This window comes from Myxocyprinus asiaticus, chromosome 26, assembly GCF_019703515.2.
Source record: "Myxocyprinus asiaticus isolate MX2 ecotype Aquarium Trade chromosome 26, UBuf_Myxa_2, whole genome shotgun sequence".
In the NCBI taxonomy this organism is placed as follows: Eukaryota; Metazoa; Chordata; class Actinopteri; order Cypriniformes; family Catostomidae; genus Myxocyprinus; species Myxocyprinus asiaticus.
The window spans coordinates 10,113,537-10,139,220 of NC_059369.1; the positions used below are offsets into that span (position 1 = coordinate 10,113,537).

The 25,684-nt window shown below is 42.3% G+C and overlaps 1 protein-coding gene across 1 annotated transcript in view; it reads left to right on the top strand.

Annotated features, from left to right (window-relative positions):
- trpc6b (transient receptor potential cation channel, subfamily C, member 6b) overlaps nucleotides 1-20,516 on the top strand; it is a 37,460-nt gene extending 16,944 nt beyond the window's left edge. Inside the window, exons 4-12 of the mRNA XM_051656285.1 lie at nucleotides 724-888; nucleotides 1,546-1,762; nucleotides 3,397-3,624; nucleotides 7,868-8,132; nucleotides 8,782-8,977; nucleotides 15,012-15,212; nucleotides 16,131-16,187; nucleotides 16,651-16,726; nucleotides 20,380-20,516. Coding sequence (XP_051512245.1) covers nucleotides 724-888; nucleotides 1,546-1,762; nucleotides 3,397-3,624; nucleotides 7,868-8,132; nucleotides 8,782-8,977; nucleotides 15,012-15,212; nucleotides 16,131-16,187; nucleotides 16,651-16,726; nucleotides 20,380-20,516 — 1,542 coding nt within the window. The remainder of the gene's footprint in view (nucleotides 1-723; nucleotides 889-1,545; nucleotides 1,763-3,396; nucleotides 3,625-7,867; nucleotides 8,133-8,781; nucleotides 8,978-15,011; nucleotides 15,213-16,130; nucleotides 16,188-16,650; nucleotides 16,727-20,379) is intronic.
- Nucleotides 20,517-25,684: the final 5,168 nt, after the last annotated feature.

Genomic DNA, 25,684 nt, shown 5'->3' on the forward strand with positions numbered 1-25,684 from the left:
GAATCCAATATATTGTTTATTCCAATATTATTGAATATAAGCCAGTCATTGGCCTACAGTTCACAGCAATCCTTTTTGCAATTGAATCCGTCAATCTGTCAGAGATAGATTTATTATAAGGGCTTTTCTAAGGACATGTCAATGTACACATGCATCAGAAGGACGCTTTTGGAGCGTCTCACTTTGATTGCGTAACATACCATTTTTAGGTCGCTGTTTCAAGTTTGAAACTTAGAAAAACACGTCTTGAGATCCCTGCGATCCCTGCGAATGTGTCCTCATCTTGTGCTGTCTGCTGTTGGTAAGTGTGTTTTTGCTCTGTATAAGTGGCATGTTACCTTACCTACAGTTTTGCGTACTGCCCCCTGGAGAAAACAAGTGGTACTTCAAGCTTGAATTGCTCCGATGGTAGGAAAATTCCTTATTACGGTCCAGGGACATGATTGTGTTAATGTTTTTGACGGTTATTTTTTTATAGAATTAATCACAATGAATTAACACGATAAATCGGCAGCACTACTTATTAGGTTACATTTAGAATGGGATGCTGCCTTAGAAGGCAGTAGACAGCAAGACAGGTTTTGGAACAGAGCCAATGATTTCATTAAGTTCTATATAGTACAGCATACATCATTTTCCATTACTGTGGATGATTATTCAATAATATTAACATATCTCCATGTTTCCACACATCATCTCTGCATGCTCTTTTGCTTCAAGCAGTTTGTTGCCCATCCAAACTGTCAACAGCAGCTCTTGTCTATCTGGTATGAAAATCTGTCGGGGCTCAGACAGCAGACCACAGCAATGAAGTTACTCGTGGTTCTGGGGGTGGTGGTTGGACTGCCCATCTTGGTCTTACTGTACTGGATTGCACCCTCAAGCAAGGTCAGCCTGGAATAACCTTTAGTCCTTTGGCAATTGCTTGAGATTCTGTTCTCCTTATGTAAGATAGGTTAAGTGGTTTCAAGAAAGCAAGAAAGAAGGCAATGTTTTGCTTGAATTTATTCAGATTGTGATAGTGTGCTGCTAATGATTTAGCAGAGGTTCTCAACTGGTGGATCATAGATCAGTTCTGATAGGGTCGTGAACAAGTGATAAACAATGCTGGAAGAAAATTATTAAATGCAACTAACCATATAATTGTGTATTATATAATCGTTGCTAATTGCTTCTCAACTTTTAAAAGGGAGGAGAAGACGCTTACCACATCTTTTGTTGTTGACATTAAAGGCAGTGCGTCAAATCCAAAATATTATTAGTTTACCTATCACATGGTAATATGGCTTAATAATGTTAATAATTTTGCAATCCAGAATTCATGGTAATATTAATACATTTCAATGTTTGAGTCTAAGGACATTTTTATTTACTTTTGTACATTAAATAATTTTGGTACTGTTTTGGTCGCCACTTGATGTCTAATATCCTAAAGCAAAACCAGTTGCAAACCACTGATTTAAAGAACAAAATTACCTCAACAATTCAAAAATAATTTGTAATTATTAATTTATTTTGTGTTTTAAATATGTTTTTTCCTTGTAGTTGGGGAAGATCATGCGTGGTCCTTTCCTGAAGTTTGTAGCACATGCAGCTTCTTTCACAATCTTTCTTGGGCTTCTAATCATGAACGCCGCTGACCGTTTTGAAGGGACGACACTCCTGCCAAACATGACGGTCCACGACCATCCATCCCAACTGTTCCGCATGAAAACTACCCCTTTTACCTGGATGGAAATGCTGATAATTTCCTGGGTCATAGGTCATACAGCATGCTGTGTCCCAAAAGACACACTATACACTGTGCACTTACACAATACACTAATAGTGACTATGCAGTATCTTCCTAAGTGTACAACACTAAGTGTAGTTTCTTCCCAAACTGAACACTTTAGGTTTTTATCTAAATGGAAACATTAACAGAAGTGGCGTTGTCAGGATCCTGCCTTCTGTCTGGTTTCTTGTTTACTCTTTATTGGCAGGATCCTGAAAGACGTTTCAAACACACACAATGTGTTGCCGCTAGCTTTAGTATGTTAGCCAAACTTAGTTTAACACTTGAATTTCAAATAATGTACATATATTTACACAAGCGTGGGGTGATGGTAAAGTATTCAGCTCATGTTTGTATGGTGCTGTCTTCTCAGAAGTTTTGCTAGTTGCCTCATTCTCCATATTTTCAATAGACAAGCAATGCAGCCAGATAACTCCGCCCCTTCCGTTAAATACGGCAAGCCGCGAGCGCTGAGCGCAGTTTTGATGGTTGAATTAAATTCGATTTAGAGGCCTTTATTCCCACAGAACTCCCGCAAGACCTGTGGGAACCGATTAGACATCTTGTGGCATGGGATTGCATTTCCGAGTTGAAGGCTGGAGTGGACGGTACTTCCATGAGATGTGGATAGGAGCAGGCGGCCAGAGAATAGCCTTAAAAATCTGATGTGGATCCCTTTTTTGTATTTTATTAATTAGTGAATGCAAAATAAAATGATCAATTTAGTGTTAGGAAACCAACTTCAGGCAAATCAAATTGGCATTATTTTCACACGTTATCTGATAATAGCAATAGCAGAAAAATAAAACTTTCTTTGTGTACACTTGTTGTCTATTTGTATGGCTTTTGCTCTATGTGGAAAACAAATGCGGGGTTGCGGGAACGGGAGTGATTGGGAAGAAGATCACTGCAGTCAGAGAGCAGGTGAACTTGGAATAAATTCAACGGGAGCATTTGGGTGCAGAATAGAAACTTACAGGAGCAACATTAAGTGTTCAGAGTTCTGAAACCATTCAGTAGCTTTGTGTAAAGAACAGACCAAATCTGAAATCATTATTCACTAATAGTCTTCCCCTCCGCTAGCTCTCAAATCTCATTCATACTTGCACATTTTCAAACTTGATGCTTCAGGACGTGTCACGTCGGGTTTAGTTTTAATGATGCCAAATGCTACTGTTTTGTGACAAATCTTGTGAGGCAGGTTTGAATAAGCTTCGCATAACCTACAGTGGAGAAACTATTTCATTAATGTGCTCTGTCAATACATGATTAGCCTTGGAGCTTTACTTGATGCTAAAGGAAATTCCCACACTGAAATGAATCCCAAATGACATCCACAAGGACACAACGATTCATTGAAGGGTCATGACTCCTCAAACTGTCTAACATCTGTCACATCTGCCAATGTGTTCTTTCAAATTATATTAGAAATATTAGATGAAATTATCTGAAAGTAAAAGCAATATTGTTAAGGTTACTCAGGGAAAAGAATGTTTGCTATTTTTGTTTTTAAAGATATTGAATTACTTGAGATTTGTTAGGGCAGTTTTGTAAGAAAACTAATTATGTTTTCTTCCGTGATCATGATCTAATTATATATCTCTGTTCTCTTCTGATTACAGGAATGATCTGGGCTGAATGTAAAGAGATATGGTCTCAGGGTCCTCGGGATTATGTCTTGGAGCCGTGGAATTTGCTGGACTTTGGAATGCTGGCCATTTTTGTGACTTCCTTCATTGCTCGATTTATGGCATTTTGGCATGCAAATGTTGCACAGAGTTATGTTGACAAGCACTACACAGATCTATCAAACATTACCTTGCCCTTTGAGATAGAATATTATCGACTTGGTGAGTACTGCTGTTGAATATGAATTTAGACGGTAGAAATAAAGCATTGACCATTCAAAAAAAATCACACACTTTTCTGACAGTAATCTATTTGTTTGTCTGTCTGTATGTCTGTCTGTCTGTCTGTCAAAAATAACGTAATAATAATATAGTTCACTTTCGTGGAACTCGAGCTGCGTATGATCACTATGGGACACTGTCCGAGTGTCACATGGTCTAAAGCTCTTATTCAATCACGCCAATTTATTGGCTGATTGCGCTTAAGCGACGCCCCCTAGGGAGCTACGTCATGGACTCCATAAAGCTCACTTTCGCGCCATCGAGTCGGATTTTCTGTTCGAAAAGTCACGAATTGTCTAAGCCCGTGTTTGTTTCTAGCGACTCATGTCAAAGCAAGAATTATTTGTCTCCCTTTTGAGTGGCAAACACGTAAGGACGTCGTTGACACAGGGTAAATTTGAGAGCAACTTCAATGTGTTTTCGTGAGTTCGAAGGGGATCATGCATGGACCGGTGAGCCCGGCCGCAGTACAAGAAGGCTGGAATAAGAGAATATTCCCCAACTGAGTGATGGCGAACCAATGCACGGAGTGCTTCGTGTGTGCCATTATTCTCTCGGGATTCTATCAGGAGATGCGAGATATTTTAACTCTTTTTTTCTTTTGCCCGTTTTGTAGATCACGTGGGCATTCTGGTGAGAGAAGAGATGCACACTGCTATCTCTGCTCGATTTTTTGATGGCGTCATGGATGTCGCTCTTTTCAGACAGCTGTTGGATCTACACACGATGGTTTTGCAGTCCAACCAAGCGCATCACATTAAGGAGAGCCTTTGAGTTCACCGGCTCCATTTGGACTTGTCCTTGATTTCCCCCCCATGGTCGCACTGGGGAATAAGTTGGTCAAGGTGATGCTTTTGTTTGCGAGGGTAATAGTCAACGGACATTGTGCCTCCTCTACAAATCGAGGTTAGCAAACGCTCCCCCCCACATGTATCACATCTCACAGACGAGCGCTTGGGGTTCATATCAGCACCTTTCAGAGGACCACAGTCTTCTGACCTTGTTTCCAATATCCCCCATGTTCACACACTCTTCCCCGCTCAAAATGCCTGGGAAGAGATTTTATCAATGAACGTCCCTGCTGTATACACACTTCAGGGTGGATTTTATACATACCTAGATAAAATAAAGGTAATTCTCCCTACAATCTTCCCCGTTTAACATGCCAGGGAAGATGTTTTATTCCATAAGTGTCCCAGCTGTATACATGCTTTAGGACGTTTTTTTATGAATGCCTAAATATAATAGAGGAAAGACACTATTTACTTTCACTCAATTGGCCGCAGTAGCGAAGGCACGGGGGTCTCCTTCCGCTGTGCCGCTGAGTGTAGAACAGTCGGCAAAAGTAAGCCAAGAGCTCCATCTAGTGGTTACACTTTTTGCTACAGGAGAGAGCCATGCATTAATTCCTCTATCTGCCCATCTAGCGGCTTGGCAGCAGTTGCAAAGTGTTTTGAAATGGGTTATTCGAACGATAGAGCATGGTTATATCATGGCGGCTTGTGCTCATTCTAGATTTGAGACATTTGAATATCATTCTTATGAAATGTCAATTGAGTATGTTATCGCAGAAACAAATAATGTCACAAGTACAGCCAGGGGACTGGTTTGTGACAATGGATTTGAAGGACGCTTATTTCCATAGTCAGATTGCGCCGATGCACAGGCGCTTTCTCAGATTCGCTTTTGGGGGAAAAGTGAACCAATTGTGCCTCCTGTTTGGACTTACTCTGGCACCACGCACTTTCACAAAATGCATGGATGGAGCTCTGAAGCCCATGAAGCTTCAAGGCTCCACGTTTTGAATTATCTCGGTGATTGGTTGGTGTTAGCTCACTCAGACAGTCTGGCTGCCCAAAACTGAGATGTCGTTCTCAGTCATTTGAGAAATCTAGGACTGCAAGTGAACCTAGACAAGAATGTCCTGTTGCCAAGGCAACAGACTATGTTTCTAGGTATGGAGCTAGACTCGCAGACGCTCTTTTGAATGATGGTTTATCACTGTGGTTGATACCATTCTAAATGCTAGAGTTCCATCAACAAGGAGGCTATATACGTATAAAAGCTGTATTTTTGCTTCTTGGAGAACAGCGCGAAGTGAAAATCCAGTTCACTGCCCTGTCAGTACAGTGCTGGAATTTTTTGCAGGAGCATTTGGGGCCTGGGTTACTCTGGCAATCCTTAAAATCTATGTTGCCGCTATAGCAGCTGAACATGGGCTTATCAATGGAGTCTCTGTTGGTAGACATTCTCTTGTTTCTCATTTTATGTGCGGGTTATGCAGGGTTAGACCTTTTTGTCTGGTCCGCATCACTTTATTGGATTAATCTGTTGTGTTAGAGGCACTCTTGGGTGCCCCGTTCGAGCCCTTGACAACAGTTATTGGAAAGTTTTTGATTCTAAAAATGGCCTTGCTAGTGGCATTGGCATCGTTTAAGAGAGTCTGTGATTTGCATGCCCTCTCGATCAATATCCCTTGTGTATGGATTTTGCGCCAGGGTGTTCAACGGTTGTGTTAAGACCTCATTTGGGCTATTTGCCCAAGGTTATTTCTACATAATTTCACTTGCAGACCATTCATTTTCAGGCTTTCTCTCCTCCACCATTTGAATCGGAGGAGCATGAAAGGTTACATATGCTTTGCCCAGTTCGGGCGCTACAAGTTTATGCTGACCGTACAGGCCAGTGGTGTAAGTCAGAACAGTTGTTTGTGTGCTTTGGTGGCTGCAACAGAGGTGTTTCCGTGTCCAAAACACTGTCTCATTGGCTTATTGATGCAATTTCGAGTGCTTACGAAGCGTGCGGTTTACCTTCGCCTTCGGGTATTCGAGTCCATTCTACAAGGAGCATGGCATCCTCATGGGCTTTGGCTAGAGGTGTGTCCTTGGAGAAAATTTGTAAGGTGGCAGGATAGTCCTCTCCGCATATATTTGTTAGATTTTATAATCAGTACGAGGGTTTGACTCCTGCTTCCCAGGTTCTCTCTGTTGGAACAGGAGTAAATTCATAATTCCATTTATTTAGACACTTTAGCTCGCATGTGTGCCGCTGTATGCTTGCCACATGGGCTCAGACAGTTGGCAGCTACTGTTTGTATGGCGTGAATGTATTTCGTTCCCATAGCGATGATACACAGTTTGAGTTCCACGAAAGGGAACATCTCCATTACTTACGTAACCTTGGTTCTCTGTGGGGAACGAGACGCTGCGTAGCTGGCTATATCACTGACACAATGGCGCAAAAGCGAGCATCTTTATGGAGCCCATGATGTAGCTCCCTAGGGGACGTCGCTTAAGCGCCATCAGCCAATAAATTGCGTGATTGTATAAGAGCTTCAGACCACGTGACACTCGGATGGTGTCCCATAGCGATCATACACAGTGACTCCTTCCTCTCAGAGAACCAAGGTTACGTACGTAACAGAGACGTTATATACTGTATATACTATAATTAATCAAGTAGCACGTGGACCTTTATAGAAATTCAAAATTTTTAATAGTAGATCATATTTGAACTTTTAAGGTTCTATCTCTTTTAAGAGTGTAGTCCATTAAGAAAGTGTTGACCTTATCTCTATATGAAAACATCTTTCAAACATACCCTTGGCTTAAAGGTGCACTCAGTAATTTTTTCCCCATTAAAAGAGTTTTACTCCTAAAGAAATTAATTGTAATTTTGAAACATATGTATAAAATCATGACCACTCACATGAGATGAGGACTGTAGTCTTATCAGTAACCTTATAAAAGCTGTTTCAATCTACATGGGGGAGGGCGCCCTCATGGGGGTGACTATTTTAGAATCACATGACCAGCTGAATACTACTTGCTTAATCTCAGTAACCATCTTGTTATTGGACACTTTCTCTCTTGGATTAAATTAATCATGGCTTATTGTGAATAGTGAATTTCTACAATGGCATCTGTAACTGAAAACTATTGATTTTGAATGATGCTGCAACCACACCACTAGGTGTCACTGTCAGTCCAAGATGGCACAAACAAAAAGTTACTGAGTGCACCTTTAAACACTGATTAAGCTCAGAACCAACAGGTACATAGCTCACACATGTTTCTCCAGTGAGTTCTCATTGTCTCCTACTGAACATCTTCAGCTTGACCTTATGAAAGACCTGCAGAAAAGGCCATGTGCTTGACCTTTACAGGTTTGCTTTGTATTTCAGCACGTGTTCACTGGGTTCCTTCGGACCCTCAGTTGATCTCTGAGGGTCTTTATGCCATTGCAGTGGTCCTGAGCTTCTCTCGGATCGCATACATCCTGCCAGCCAACGAGAGCTTTGGACCCCTGCAGATCTCTCTGGGCCGGACTGTGAAAGACATATTTAAATTCATGGTGATCTTCATCATGGTGTTCGTGGCCTTCATGTTAGGAATGTTTAACCTCTATTCATACTATCTTGGAGCGAAGCAGAATGACGCCTTCACAACGTAAGCATCGGATTGATATGTGCTGATTTGAGACTCTTTTGATGATCGTTTGCCTTGTTCTGATTAATTATATTATATCCTTAATATCAGTCTTTATTAGTTGTATAATTACAAAACGGCCAGAGCCATTGGCAACAGTACACAAGGACATGATGGAAGTAGGCGTTTGGCAAATTCAATTATCATGACTTCCACAGCATGTGTGGATATAAGAGTGAATAAGAGAAATGGACACAGAAAAGATAATTATATTTTAGTAAGAAGCTCAATGTAATTGAGGAAATTGAAGGTAAGCAGTAATTTATTAAGTAATTCATTAAAGATTCTGAAATATATGAGAGGTCAGGGGGTCAGAGGTTGAGATGAAATGTAATTAGTCATCCTCTTTTCTCAATGAGTCCTTTTTGGAATCTTCATTTTGGAAACAAAATAATGCTTTAAAGGAATAGATTCTGTCATCAGTTTCTTATTTAAAAATACATACAATAAATAAACATGAAATACATATTTTATATGCTAAAATAATGGCATTCCTAACCTTACATTAAAATGAACAAATCTTTCTTATGAAATCTAAATGAAATAATGTCACATAATGCCCCAGAGACATGATGGCATTTTATATTTTCTATTTCCTCTTTTTCCCCAGTGTCGAGGAGAGCTTTAAAACATTATTCTGGGCTATTTTTGGACTTTCTGAGGTCAAGTCTGTCGTCATCAACAACGGGCACAAATTCATTGAGAATATTGGCTACGTCCTTTATGGAGTCTACAATGTTACCATGGTTATCGTCTTACTCAACATGCTCATCGCCATGATCAACAGCTCCTTTCAGGAAATTGAGGTAATCATGTTCAGAAATGAAATTTTGGAAACTACCAGACGTTAGGAATGGACAGGCCAGAGGTACATGTCCAGATCCTGTCATTTGTTAACATGCTATTGAAAGCCTTCTTTCTTAAAGATACAGCACAGCACCCTAAAAGCGCTGTAAAACTGTTAGACCAAAAAAAATAAAAATAAATAAAAAAAAAGCAAAAAAACAAAAACAAAAAAAAAACAAAAAAAAGGCAAACAAAAAAACAACAAAAATCTATCATCCTTTACTCAACTTCATGTCATTCCAAACCCATCTGACTTCTTCTGTGGAACACAAGATGAGAAATTTTGAAGGTTGACTTTGCACTTTTTAATGAAAGTGAATAGAGACTGAGGTTAACATTGTGCCTAACATCTCTTTTTGTGTTTCATGGAAAAAAGAGAGTGAATAAATGAAGATAATAATATTTTAGTCAAAAAATACATTTTAAATACATAAAAAAAAAAAAAATAGAAAAATTCATCTTGGTAAAATTTTCCTTTAAGTTCAAAACTATGACTAAAATAACAACCTGTTTGTGTACACTGTGTAAAAATAAATGGTAACACTTTACAATAAGGTTACATTTGTTAACATTAGTTAACAACTTCAGTTAACATGAACTAACAATGTACAATACTTATTAATAGGGTGGCCAGTTTTTCCTGGCACAGTCCCGTATTCAAGCACTTTTTCTAGTGTCCTGACTTATTCTGAAAAAATCATGTTTTGTCCCATATTTCCCCTCTCCTAAAATTTCTCTATTGCCTATGCGACTTTCTCAGTCATGTGAGTATTCTTATCAAAGGTAGCCAAGGATATGGCTTGTAAAACCAATAAAATCACACCGTTTTATTTGATTAAACTATCCAATCACAATCCCCTATCAATAGACATCCAGTTAGTGAACTGATTGAGGAGTCCGTTTGAAAGAGCACACAGATGAAATTCCGGCTGGAAAAATATCAAGGAAGTGTGCATGTACAGTACATTTAATGAGGATCTTCAAAAAGAGTTTCGAATCTGACAAGGTGCATGCAAGTGACGGACATTTTGCTTATCATTTTGTTGTGCATGGCCATAGCTTTGCACATTCATGACCTGAGAAAAGTCTTGCAGGCCAGGCTGGAGGAATCATTCTTACCCTCTGACATTAAAAAGCAGTTGGATGCCCTGGTTGAAGCTGGTGATGTGCGAGCAGATGATTTCTTTTATGCTGTCAGAAACTTTTATTCAGCATCGGTGGATTACCTTCAAAATTGGAGCCGCTCATTGGAGAACACAGAAAATCTTGAGTGGGCCCTGCTGAGAGACATCCCAGAGTAGAAAGACATTCAAAGCAGCCTCGAACACTTCTACTCCAGAATCCCTCTCTCAGTTTGATTGACAAAACCACACTCTTTGATGAGTGGGCTTGCACAAAAAAATTGTCACTCGTCACATCACTGAGTGGAACATGAACAAGACAGCCATGTCTGAGAGATGGACAGATGTTTTTCATGAGCTAGAGAGCAAGACCATCAACTTTGGAGTCTTAGCCAAGGTCGTGGAGTTTGGACTGCATCTGTGGAGCGTGTGTTCTCATTAATGAACGCATCATGGACACCAGTTAAATCTCGACTCAGTGTAACAATCATGAAGGCAATGCTTTTTGTACGTCTTAATTTTGGACTGGGCTGCTCTGCATTTTATGATAAACTCTTGAAAGACAAGCGCACACTGAGAAAAAATGCTGCCAGCGAAAAATACAAGGTGACAACAGTTACAGATGCGGATGCACCCTCTACTTCGCATTGATCTGCACCTAGGTAAGGATACGTCAATTTCATTTTTGCTGGGAGGGGGCTGTCCCATTTTCTGTCCCAAAAGTTGTACTTGTCAACATTAGATAATGCACTATGAACTAAAATGAACTAACAATGAACAGTAGTATTTTTATTATCTAACATTAACAAAGATTAATAAACGATGTACAAAATATATTTTTAATTGTTTGTTCATGATACCTAATGCATTAGGTAATGTTAACAAACGGAACCGTATTGTATAGTGTTACCAAATAAATCGTCAAAATAGACTTTTAACATTTGTATTTTTTCCAGTTCCTTTCGAGTGAACGCTGGTGCGTTTTGTCTGCCACTACTCACTGGAGTAATGTGTTTGATTTAGTCTCTTTTTCTAGCCTGATGTCTTATCTGCATTATTGGATTGGTTGCCTCAGCTATCTGCACTACTAGATTTTAACTGCATTATAGGATTTCAACTCCACTACTGGGTTTTAGCTGCGCTGCTAGATCCTGGCTGTACTGTTGGATTTGCTGCCCTGTTCCTGTTTGCTGTCATGCCGTGGCTCTGCAGTGTCTTGTTGGCTTATCACCTGTCGGCTGTTGGTGTCCCATCGCTGTCTCGGGGTCTGCTGTTGTGGTCTGATGGTCTTCCACCCACAGTTGGCTGGAGTTGTCTGCGTTGAGTTTGCAGTCTACGGGGCTGCTTGCTGTGGTCTGGGTCTGGTCTGCTGCCGATCTGTCCGGCTGCTTGGGCCCCTTCTCTGGCTCTCCATTCCTGCTGCGGGTTCTATTCCATTGTTGCCTGTCTATTCGGCTGTGGTGTTGTTAGAACTTGACCATGTGGATCTTCCAGCTGCTAGTATGGATTATTCTATTTTTTACCATCAATAGCACCGTACCACGGCTGACGTACTCAACAACGGATATCCTCAGGTCTCATTACGAACCTCCATCAACAATATCCAGCCACCAGGACATTCTCCGACATCTGAGATACATCCATCGTGGATCCCGTCAGAACTTTTCCTATAACAATGTCAGATACATTTGCTCATTCTGGTCTACTTTTCATATGCCAATTAACTCTGATTGGTCTGTAGACTATAGTGTGCTAGCTCCTCTGCCCAGGTCAGCTACACCTGCTCTCTCTGATTCTCTCAAATTCACCCTTTTCAATGTACGACCACGAAGCAATAATGCCACATTTATTCATGATTACATTGCAGATCTGAAACTTTATTTTTTATGTCTAACTGGGACTTGGCAAAAACCAAATGATTTCTTTAATCTCAACGAAACAATACCACCTGGCTTTGTTTACTTCTGCAAACCATGCTCTTCAGGTAAAGGGGGTGGTCTTGCACTGATCCATCGCAAGAACTTAAGAATCATGCCAGTCTCTGTCTCACAGCCATCCACTTTTGAAATTTTGGCAGTCCAATTAAATGGACCAAATCCCACCGTTATAGTTGCAATTTATAGACCTCCTAAGCTCTCTGTGTGCTATGTCTCCCAATATCATTTTAATGGGTGACTTTAACATCCATTTTGACAACCACACTAGCATTCTGTATAAGGATTTTAATTATATTCTGGATAGCTGTGATTTAATCAATTTGTAAACTTTCCAACTCACAACAAAGGTTACTAGTTGTATTTAGATTGCTGCTCTGGCATCTCAACTTCCAGTTGACTGCTTCAGGACTTCCCATTTCTAATCACAAGCTCATTCTCTTTGACATTACTGTTCCCCTATCAAAATCCATCCTAAATCGCTGTATATCTTTCCGTAATATTAAAAATATTAACCCCAACAACCTAGACAGATTGATCAATCGCTCTGTCAATTTCTGTTGCCCCTCCCCCTCCCCAATGACCTAGTGAACAGCTACAATGACTGGTTTATCCAGTATACTAGACATTGTGGCCCCCATCAAAACATGCACAGTCTCATTTTTACACTCCTCTCCATGGTACACCACTGAAATCTGACGGCTGAAAACTCAGGGTCGTTATCTGGAGTGACTGTTTAAAAGAACTGGACTACACAAACATATGTATTTTGATCATCTGCTCTCGTATAAGACTGCACTCAATGTTGCCAAAATCACCTAGTATGCTAACATCATCAGCTCCGGACAGAATAATTCACAGACCACATTCTCTCCTGTTAACAAATTACTTCAGCCTCCTAAAACCATTTCCTACCATATAATCTCCACGAGTCAATGCATGGCCTTCTTAGAATTTCTCACATCTAAAATGATGAACATCCATCAACATCTGCCCTCTTCTTCATCGATGAATACCAACTTATTTGCGTGGGCTACCCTGAGCCTGTCGCCCTCCACCATGCTTGCTGCCTTTGAATTTGCATCAGCTGAGCTTGTCACAGACCTCATTACCAAGTCCAAGTCATGCTCACAAGATCTCCTTCACACAACTTGGTCAAAGCTTGCCTGCCCTTACTGACATATTAAAACAGCCATAATTAACTGTTTCCTGTCTGCTGCCACTTTTCCCTTTTCACTATAACCTGCTTCTATCACACCTATTCTTAAAAAATCTGTCTTAAATCACAATGATCTGAATAATTACAGGCCTATTTCTAATTTTCCATTTATTTCTAAAATCCTCAGATGGATTGTAGCATCTCAGTTCCAGGCCCACTTACACGTTAATAATCTTTATGAGCCAATCCAATCCAGATTCCGGCCCAAACACAGTACCGAAACGGCCCTGGTTAAATTTACCAATGACCTCCTCTTTGCAGCTGACTCTGGCGTTCTCACCATCCTCATCCATCTCAACCTCAGTGCCGCCTTTGTCACCATCTCACATTCCATATAATTGGAAAGCCTGGCTGGCTCTGCTCTCCTTTGTTTTCTATTGGAGAGATAGGATGAAAACCAGTTTGTACAGATGAACAACTTCAGGTCAGAGTTAGCCCCAGTTACTCAAGGTGTCCCTCAGGAGTTGGTGCTGGGACCACTCCTCTTCATCATCTACTTACTTCCACTTGGACAGATTCTTTGCCATCATGGAACTTCTCCACTGGTTACAAATCATCCAAAACTTTGCTGCAAGGATCATCATCTACACTAAGTTTAATGATGACATCACCCCCTCCCTCATCGAAATTCACCGGCTTCCTGTTCAGCAACTGATTCATTATAAAATATTAATGCACACTAACAAAGCCATTTATAATCTGGCCCACTCATTTCTATCAGAATGTATTCACCCATACATCCCTTTCTGTTCTCTATGATTGTCCTTATCTGTATATTCATCTGTGGGACTCTTTTTTACAATTCAAAACACAGATTAAAACACACCTGTTTAAAATTTAGTGATAGAGGGAAAAATGCTAGTGGGAAAAATACAATTTCTGAATCATGCTCATCACTAATTATGTGAACACAATTACTTCTTGGTTTCACTATAGGTTCTGAACTCGGGTCTTCCACAGTGTCTTTCCGAAGTATCGGAAACAACATGCCAACTTCCCTTGTGATCATGTTGTTCACAATTCACTGTTTAAATTTAGCTAAAACAAAAACCCACACAAATAAATAAATAAAAACATCAAATACCCTACATTTTTAATACAGATATGTTGTGGAAGATTGCTTTGTTTTACTTTGGATTTCAAAAAATGCATTTTGTTAAATGAGTGTCAATAAACAACAAGTTCCATTTTTACGGCTTTCCCCACATAAAGTGACAACGTGAGCTTTGTCTTTTTTTTTCCTAATCAATAACGGCGGAAATGTTCAATAGACATATTACAGTATGTAATGGTAGTCAAGATTTTAGTCAAGATTTTGAGGTATGTTTCCATCCATGTAAATACTGACTTTCAAGATAAGGTACAAGGACTGTCACTGGGGTGGTACTCTCAAGAGGACTTCTTCTGTACCTCTGTTAGAATATAACTCATTTATAAAAAAAAATGTTTATACGTCGTTTTGGATACATACTGTTAATTGAACCAACAGGACCTGTTGCAAACATTTAAAAGTACATTTATATGTTTTGTTCCTCTGGGAACAATAATTTACTCTACCTGCATGGTACCTTTTTTTCTGGAAGTGTTCACAACATGACCCACTGTAAAAACAGAACAATAAATTAGTAGCACTTTTCTTAGAAATAACTGCTTGACAGCAGTCTGCAGATGTACATCAGATAGATATATGCCTGATACAGAAATATGACTTTAATGGCAGGACGATGCAGATGTGGAATGGAAGTTTGCCAGGGCAAAGCTGTGGTTCTCTTACTTTGAAGAAGGGGGAACCCTACCTGTGCCATTTAACCTGATACCCAGCCCCAAATCAGTCATTAACCTGGCTCTGAAACTCAAACAGCTCCTACTAATGCCCCTGCACAGGCACAAAGAGGACCAGAAGGACACAGAGCTCAATGAGGTGAGATGGAGAGGTCAGCGGCTCAACATCTGTGTTTTAATTTGATAAAGATAGTTACCCCAACATCATAAGCATTTTTCATCTTTTTATTTAATCACAGTTGGTCTATCTAGCTTTGATGATTTTAAATTTAAAGGGTTAGTTCACCCAAAAATGAAAATTCTCTCATCATTTATTCACCCTCATGCTATACCAGATGTGTATGACTTTCTTTCTTCTGCAGAACACAAATGAAGATTTTAGAAAAAATATTTCAGCTCTGTAGGTCCATACAATGCAAGTGAATGGTGACCAGAACTCAGAAGGTCCGTAAGCATTTAAAGGCAGCATAAAAGTAATCCACAAGACTCAGATCAAAAACAGATCAATATTTTAGTTCTTTTATACTATAAATCTCCACTTTCACTTCCACATTCTTCTTTTGTTTTTAGTGATTCACATTTTTTTGTGCATACTGCCCCCTACTGGGCAGGGAGAAGTATTTCAAGGATCTGTTTCTCAACCAGACCTATCATATCACTTCTAAAGATATGGATTTAACCACTGGAGTCATTTGGATTAATTTTATGTTTCCTTTATGTGCTTTTTGGCACTTTCAGTCAGCATTCACTTGCATTGAATAGACTTACAGAGCTGAAATATTCTTCTAAAAATCTTTGTTTGTGTTCAGCAGAAGAAAGAAAATCATACACATCTGGGATATCATGAGGGGGAGTAAATGATGAGAGAATTTTCATTTATGGGTGAACTATCCCTTTAACTTTCCATTGTATACTGTATTATTGGTATTTGGCGCCATCTAATGTCCATTTTATGCACCAGCATGAAGAAAATGATCTGGAACTTTTCAATTATTGCAAGAACAAAATATTATTGGTTTCATATTTACCAATTTTATATTTTATTTTTTGCTTTCAGTTAGGCAAACAAAAAGAGTCAATAGAGAAAGATTCACCTCATCCAAGTCGTTACCAGGTAATTCACACAACTACATATGTAAGAGATAATATACAAAAAGTATTTGGTTACTTAAAAATGCATTAATTTCTTTAGTGCATTAGATAAAAAAAAAAGATTTATATTAGGGTTTTCTGTAAATAGTAAAGCAGCAGTTATTCATTTCAAAACAAAGAAAAACTTATTTGCACACATTCTGGTTGTCAAATGTTACATTAGTTTATTATGTGAGATAAAAGACACCGTAGAGTGAAACGAGAGACATCAAACTACAGCTATGTAAGAAATCGATTGACTGGGACAACGGTCAATTATACCTTTTAGCGGTCACATACTGTAAGTATCTGACTGCACAGAGCCACGAATGACTGATGAGAATGAACATCATACGTATTTTTAAGGATAACACAGTTAACTAAAAATATATTCTTTACTGTTCATTGGAAATGATTCCTCTGTATCTGTCTATATCTTTCCACAGAGGATCATGAAACGTCTAATCAAACGATACATCATAAAAGCACGGACTGACAGAGAGGGAGATGAAGTTAATGAAGGTACATGTAACCTCATTATACTGGACATCTTTGCACTCCAGTACACATTCACACTCAGGGTTGGGAGGGTTACTTTTGAAATGTATTCCACTACAGATTACTGAATACATGCTGTAAAATGTAATTTGTAATGTATTCCATTAGATTACTCAAGGTCAGTAACATATTCTAAATACTTTGGATTACTTCTTCAGCACTGGTAGATTTTTTTCATTTGTTTTGACTATAAAAACTCTGCTAGTACAGTAAGACAAAATACACGTTAAAAATACATTCTCTGAAAAACCTAAATATCTTAAGCAGTGCTGTTTCTAAAACAAGAAATCAAATTGATCTTGTTTTTGTAACGTATGCTGGAACTGCTGACAATGACGAAGATGACGTGAAGATGAAGAACCCAAGTGCAGTTTATTTACAGATGTGGAATCCCAAAGTGAGAACCAATAACCCTGACTACAAAACAAAACATGAACTTAACTAGACTAGACTTAACTACAGCGTACCAAACACATACGATAACATTCAATCCTCGACAAAAAAAACAATGCAAACATGAGGGCTTAAATACAAGACATGGGAGAACATAAACCAATGAACAAACAGAACTGATAACAAGATAATTAAACAATAAACCAATGAAAACATGACACATGAACATGGAGGGAAAACAGAAATCACATGACTAGGGAAACAGGAACACATGACATGAAACAGGAACTAGAATTTCAAAATAAAAGACATGAATCAACAGAATACACCTGACATATCCCCCCCACTAAGCCACCCAACACATAACAAAACACGTAATACATGACATAATTCACAGTTCTGTAGGGAGCGGGGGGGGGGGGGGTGTCTTGAGGCGTGGGGTGTGGCGTGGCGAGAAAGGGCGAGGAGCATGGGACCAGGGCAAAGTCCGTGGGAGGTGAAGCCATGAGAGGCTCGAGGGGCGGAGCCATGGAAGGTGGAGCCAAGAGAGGCTCGAGGGGCGGAGCCTTGGAAAGTGGTGCCCGGAGAGTAGCCGAAGACACGAAGGGCCAGGGTGGAGCCGATGGCAGGGAGGACCAAGGCGGTGCTAGAGGCTTGAAGGAGCAAGGTGGAGTTGAGGGATCGTAGAGCCAAAGCGGAGCCAGGTGACCGACAGACCAAGGAGGAGCCAGAGGAACGAGGGACCCCGGCACAGCCGACAGGCTGAAGGACCGTAGTGGAGCCGAGGGAACGCTGAGCTGAGGCAATGTCAAGGGACCGACAGGCCAAAGCGAAGTCCAGGGCTCAGAGGGTCCAGGCGAGATCGGAGGGCCGAAAGTTCCCCTTGCCTGCTCAGGAGAACTAAAGGTGGGTATAAGGGTGGGAACCATCTCCAGGTCCCACTGCTCAGGTGTGGCTGTGACATGGCATGGAGCAGGCTGAGGCGTCGCTGTGACGTGGCATGGAGCAGGCTGAGGCGGCGGCCGTGACGTGGCATGGAGCAGGCTGAGGCGGCGGCCGTGACGTGGCATGGAGCAGGCTGAGGCGGCGGCCGTGACGTGGCATGGAGCAGGCTGAGGCGGCGGCCGTGACGTGGCATGGAGCAGGCTGAGGCGGCGGCCGTGACGTGGCATGGAGCAGGCTGAGGCGGCGGCCGTGACGTGGCATGGAGCAGGCTGAGGCGGCGGCCGTGACGTGGCATGGAGCAGGCTGAGGCGGCGGCCGTGACGTGGCACTCTGGCTCGGGATCCGCCTCCCCCACAGTGAACGGGGAACCGATGAATCGAAGGGCGAGGTCGATATTGAGCCAGGCTGAGGGAACTGCGATCGCCAGGCATCAAAAAAGAAATGGACTAATTTAGTCCAAATCTAAAACAACCCTTGAGGGCAACCTCATTAAAGTCTACCTGGCTGGCTAGACCGCAGAAGTCCTCAACATAGTCCTCCAGAGGACAATTCTCCTGACGTAAGCGCAGAAGTAAAACTGCTGGCTCCATTGGTGGTCGAGGATTCTGTAACGTATGCTGGAACTGCTGACAATGATGGCAATGACGAAGATGAAGAACCCAAGTGGAGTTTATTTACAGATGTGGAATCCCAAAGTGAGAACCAATAACCCTAACTACAAAACATGGACTATGGCTTGACTATGGCTTGACTATGGCTTGACTATGGCTTGACTATGGCTTGACTATGGCTTGACTATGGCTTGACTATGGCTTGACTATGGCTTGACTATGGCTTGACTATGGCTTGACTATGGCTTGACTATGGCTACAGCGTACCAAACACATACGATAACATTCAATCCTCAACAAAAAAACAATGCAAACATGAGGGCTTAAATACAAGACATGGGAGAACATAAACCAATGAACAAACAGAACTGATAACAAGATAATTAAACAATAAACCAATGAAAACATGACACATGAACATGGAGGGAAAACAGAAATCACATGACTAGGGAAACAGGAACACATGACATGAAACAGGAACTAGAATTTCAAAATAAAAGACATGAATCAACAGAATACACTTGACAGTTTTAAGGATTTTTTGATATTTTTACAGGACAACAATACAAAAATGATGATCAAGAATATGATTTTTGCCCTAATATCAAAGGTCTTAATAGAAAAAAAGAAATTATGATCCAACGTGAATTTTCTTGATAAAATAATATGATCGTGCCTGGTAACGTGCATGTAAAATGGCTAGAAATAGCATTTTAGCTTAGCGTAAAGCTGACAATTTACACAAGGTTTATTTCTATTTCTTCTGCTCCAAACTTACTTCAGACTTACTTCTCTGTCTGCTCGTATGAATGTAACACATCATAAGAAAGTGTTTCACCGCTGTTCAAATGCACTTTGGATCACATCATTTATATAAATAAATGTTTTCCATCTGAAAGCACTAAATATTAAATGAAACAAATGACATTAAAATGCAAAGTAATCTCTTCAGTAATCAAAATACTTTTTGAATGTAACTGTATTCTAGTTAACAATTATTTAAATTGTAACTGTAGTGGAATACAGTTACTTATATTTTGTATTTTAAATACGTAATCCCGTTACATATATTTCATTACTCCCCAACCCTGTTCACACTATCAGTTAGATATTGGGCTCTAAAACAAACACAAATATAGTTCACAGTAATGCACTTACTGTGAAAGTCTATGGGGCAATTGTACAGAGGGTTGAAAAGAAGAAATGTGAAGCTCATATTTTTATAATGCACACCAAAACAAAAAGAAAAAAAGAAAAAAAAGTTGTATTATTTGATTTGTAAAGTTATTTAAATCTACTTTTCAAGGTGGATGAACTTCTTGTTATGCGTTACCAACATAAGTATTCAGGTATTTAAGCATGTCAATCAAGGGCATAGCCAGGAAATTACTTTGGGGTGGGCCTCAATAAAAATGGATGGGCCAAGTTTTCACCTAAATATTTTTTTTAACAAATTTTCCTTAACAACAGAGAAGCGGCGCCATCAAACAGTTCTTTCATACTTTCAGAAAACAGAATTTTTGCATTTTTTAAAAGTATTTTATAAATATATTTTTGAAGTCAAAGAATAATCTCTAATATTCTGGGTGGGCCTGGGTCTAATTAGCTTGGCTATGCCTCTGATGTCAAATATTAAAGAAGGTCTTTATTACTCTTTTGTTTTCAAAGGAGAACTAAAAGAGATAAAGCAGGACATCTCGAGTTTACGTTACGAGCTCCTGGAGGAGAAGTCTCGTCAAACGGAGGAGCTAGCGGAGTTGATCAGGGGACTCGGAGAAGGACTGGTCACACAACAGAAGCTTTAGTTGTTCTCAACAGTGTCTTTGCCCCAAATATCAAGATATACCTCCCATTCTTTATGAGCAGTGGCGAATTCTCAGGGCCAGCAAAGCCTTCTCTGCAGGCCTAACATGCCAAAAAATTATATTAATATTTTTCATCCTTTCATACTCAATCACCTTTTTGCCTATGTAGTTTTAATCGCTTTCCACTCTTAATTAATCTACAAACAAATCGAGAAAAATGAAAAGTTTATCCAGTCAGAATGTATTCCTTGATGCTTACAAGCGAAGCATGACAACTGTTTTACAAATCACATGCCCAAAGCAGCACGTGAGTTTGAGCTCCACCCCATCAAGCCTTCAGAATTTCCACAGAATCCCTCAACAGTGCAAATGAATGGGCAACTAAAGTCAGATTGTCAGATTCATCAGCCAATCAGATTGATTTATTTGTTCGTGGTGGGTGTGATCTTTAGGATATGTCCCAGTCGAGGCCTTCTAGCTGGCCTTGAGTGACGCAATCACGCTTTAAGTGATGTAATTTGAAAGCGAAGAGTGCAAGATCGTCATCACTGCCGCTATCGAGAAAGAGATCCTTATGGATTTAAAAACACAAGATGTTCTGCATGACTGTGTTATTGCTTAATTTATTAAACTGGAAAGAAGGACTGATTTTCACTTCAAGTAAATTGGTAAGTGCTTTTTGTATTGTTATAGCAACATCAGGAGTTTTCTAAATGTAAATTAGGCTGCTTGAGCATTCAGTGTCGGATCAAGTTTTGAAAAGTAGTGCTGCACTTCATTCAACTAGGAAAGTCGGATTTTACAACTTCCTACTAGGAAAAGTGCAGTGGAATGCATCTTTAAGTCAGAATTACAACTTGTAGGCACGTGCAGAAATTCAACCCCGATTTCACCGAGATGCAGGGGCATGATGTCACACAAACATGTCGACACTCAGGGAGATATACAAAGTGATAAACATTCACTTTATTAAGTAATATTGTTAAATGAGTTCATTTCCTCATTACATGATATTAAAACTTGTTTAACAAATGCCTGCAAAAACAGGTGTATAAAACATTACAATCTCTTTTGATAATCGTACACCTGAAGCACAAATGCTAGCGCTGCAGCATTGTTTATCAGTTGGGTTGCTAGGAGACATCTCTAATGAGAGTCAAACCCTTGCTAAGCTAATGGGAGTGCTGCAGTTTTGTTTCCTTAAACGTCATCTTCCGAATATCGGGGAATGGAATGCATTTATGGTCGGAGATATCAAGTAGGAATATCCCACATCCAACTTGAATGGCAAGCAGCGTAACCGTGTACCCTGACGAAACGAAATTTATTGCAAGCAACACTTAAATCGCAAATATTATTAGATATATTTTTCTAGGTATTATAGACCTCCTTGGTAGATTCATATGAAAAAATATGATTTTTGATGTTCATTTCACAAAACAGTCATACTGCAGTTAAAATTAGGCTTGCTTGAGCATTAAGTGTCGTTTCAAGTTCTGGCTTTCGTGCGTGGACGTGTTTTTAAAATGTCAGTTGGTATTATTAATTCCTTATCTGTCACTCACTCAAAATTGTGTCAATGTAGTGACAGTAGAGGTCGCTCTTGGGAGCCCCAAACACCTCTGATCTTTGAGAAAAGGCCAATGGGAATTGGCGAGTGGAATTTGCATGCCACTCCCCCGGACATACGGGCATAAAAGGAGATGCTCGCAACCACTCATTCAGATATTTTCTTTGGAGCCGAGCGGTGTTGATTCACTGAATTCCACTGCCATTCCATTCACCTCGAGAGTGTATGCTGTTGGATTTATGGCGCATTTCATCGGTTTCTCCCCCTCGTGCACGGATAAAGTGCAGAGAATGCCCCTGGGTGCTTCTACAGCTAAAAAGAGAGAGTATATTCTAAAAGAGTATTTTCCTCTAAAAGAGTGGCACTGACGGAGAGCATCTTTTTAAAGATGCCTTTTCATCTGTGTATAGTTCCTGGTTGTGGTCACTACCTCTCCGCCTCTGACAGCCACGATCGCTGTCTCACCTGTATGGGCCGCAGCCACGCTGAGACAGCATTCATGGATGGCTCATACCATGGCAATGTTGCAGCCGCAGCTTTCCTTCTTCAGAGGGAAAGCCACTCCAGCAGTTCCCCGCTCTGGTCTTCCTACCTACGGGTTTGAGGCCGCGTTGGTTAGAGATGGGGGCAATTTGGGGACCCCAATGGGAGTGGTTCCACCGAGTAATCCCCCACGGACTTCCCATTCCCCAGTACGCTTGTTTGCCCCTGTCGAGTTCTGGGATGAGACAGGCGGCTCACCAAGGGTTTGATGTCTCATTCGGGGCTCGAGAGCAGGATGAGCTCTCGATCGCAGCATCAGAGAGTGGGTTGATCCAGTCGGATGCGGAGTACTCGACTGGGTTCCCACCTTTGGGTGTGGTCACCCAGTCTAAGGCCTACACGGAGCTGGCGGCCATACTTGCCCGGGCTGCCGTGAGCATCAGGTTTGAGTGGAACCCTCCACCCTGCCCTGAGCTCTCGTGGCTTGATGATTGGTTCCTGGGCTCAGAGCGCCGTGCACTGCCCCGGTAACATTCTTCCCGGAGGTGCACGAGGAGCTCACGAAGTTGTGGCAGGCACCTTTTATTGTCCGGACCCGACCTCTGAGCATCTCTGCTCTCACTACCCTCGACGGTGGGATAGCCAGGGGGTACACAAGGATTCCCCAGGTGGACAAGGTGGTTGCGGTGCACCTGTGCCCGCAAAATGCATTGCCCAAGACTCCCGTCCAAGGCCTGTAAGTCCACATCATCCTTGGTGACCAAGGCTTACAGTGCCGCTGGACAGGCCGCCTCCGCCCTGCACACCATGGCCCTCCTGCAAGTGCACCAGGCCAAGGCTAAGAAAGAGCTGCATGAGGGCAGTCCTGATCCAGGAGTGATGCAGAAGCTGCGCTCGGCAACTGACGAAGGTCATGGCGCAGACTCTCGGGCAGGCGATGTCCACCTTGGTGGTCCAGGAGCACCACCTGTGGCTTAACCTGGTTGAGATGAAGGATGCTGACAAGGTACACTTCCTTGACACCCCCATCTCCCAGGCTGGCCTATTCAGCGACATCATCAAGGACTTTTCCCAGCAGTTCTCGGTGGTCAACAAGCAGATTGAGGCTATCCAACACATCCTACCCCGGCGTGGCTCAAGGTCCCGCACTCCGTCTCCTCGTCACCAAGGGCATACCCCTACGGTGATGACACCGACTCTGCCACAGCCCAGGCCGATGGCCCAGCCCTGACGTAGAGTCCCCTGCAAGAAGCTGACGCCCCCCGTCCCACGATCCGGCGCCAAGAACCCTAGGAAGGCTTCAAAGCGCCCCCGAGACTGGCGACCCAGGGACATGGAGACCCCCTGTAAGTTTGGAGGTGGTGGACAGACCATTCCATCCCCCGATGGAGGGCCGGGAGGATAATCTTTTGTTCCCTTTGAATTTGATTTCACTGCACACCCGAGGGGCTGCGGCACCCACATTTTCAAAGAAAATCACTTTCCCTGGGTGTTTACGGCCGTCATTGTCACTACCGCCGGACACCGAACCTTCACAGCAGGCAGGGCACTACGAGAGCGGGCTCCCTGCCTTCACGCGCCCAGCTGCAGCACACCCACGCTCAGGCGGTTGTGATGAGTCATGAGGATGTTCAACCTCCTCCCCCGTCACTGACCAGTCCTATGGTGGGCACGCAGAGCAAGGTAAGTTTCTCTCAGCACAGCCACGAGCCCAGGACACGAGGCTCCTTGAGTTGGCAACTCCTGCTCTGCCCCGCCGTGAGGCCCCCATCAGACACATCAATCGTACATCAGACACGATTGTCCCCTTGGTGCCCATCGCTCAGAGCTTGGATGCGTGGCTAGTGCTCTCCAATCCATCACGCTTTCTGGCTAGGATGATCCGACTCGGCTATGCGATTCAGTTCGCCAGGCGCCTGCCTGGGTTCAGCGGCATCTGCTTCACCATTGTGAGGGGCGAGAATGCCGCTGCCCTGCGTGCGGAGATTGCGATCCTTCTGCAGAAAGCTGCGATAGAGCCTGTCCCTCCAGCCAAGATGAAGAAGGGGTTCTACAGCCCCTATTTCATCGTGCCAAAGAAAGATGGTGGGTTGCGTCCAATCTTGGAACTGCGAGTGCTGAACCGGGCCTTTCACAGACTCCCGTTCAAGATGCTGATGTAGAAGCGCATTCTGTCGTGCGTCCAGCATCAAGATTGGTTCGCGGCAGTAGACCTGAAGGACGCGTACTTCCACATCTCGGTTTTACCTCGGCACAGACCCTTTCTGCAGTTCGCCTTCGAGGGCCAGGCGTATCAGTACAAGGTCCTCCCTTCGCTCTGTCTCTGTCGCCTCGCGTCTTTACGAAAGTCGCAGAGGAAGCCCTTGCCCAGCTAAGGGAAGTGGCAGTTGCGTCCTCAATTATCTCGATGACTGGCTGATTCTAGCTCACTCTCGAGACCTGTTGTGTGCGCACAGGGACCTGGTGCTCAGGCACCTCAGCTGGTTGGGGCTTCAGGTCAACTGGGAAAAGAGCAAGCTCTCCCCGGTTCAGAGCATCTCTTTTCTCGGGATGGAGTTAGACTCAGTCTCTATGATAGTGCGCCTCACGAACAAGCACGCAGTAGGTGCTGAACTGCCTGGAGAACGGCGGTCCCACTGAAACATTTTCAGAGGCTCCTGGGGCATATGGTGATACATGGCAAGCACGTGTTGGTCCAGACGGACAACACAGCGATTGTAGCATATATAAACCACCAAGGCAGCTTACGCTCGCGTCGCATGTCGCAACTCACCCACCATCTCCTGGCCCATCAGCAGTGACTGAAGCCGTTGCGGGCCACTCACATCCTGGGCGACCTCAACCGTGCAGCAGATGCGCTGTCGTGCAGGTTATGCTCAGGGGAAAGTGGAGACTCCACCCCCAGCACAGACGCACTGGCACACAGTTGGCCCCGGGGGCTGTGCAAGTATGCATTTCCCCCAGTGAGCCTGCTTGCACAGACTTAGTGCAATGTCAGGGAGGACGAGGAACAGGTCATCCTGGTAGTGCCCTACTGGCCCACCCAGACTTGGTTCTCGGGGCTCACACTCCTCGCAACAGCCCCTCCATGGCAAGTTCCCCTGAGGGAGGACCT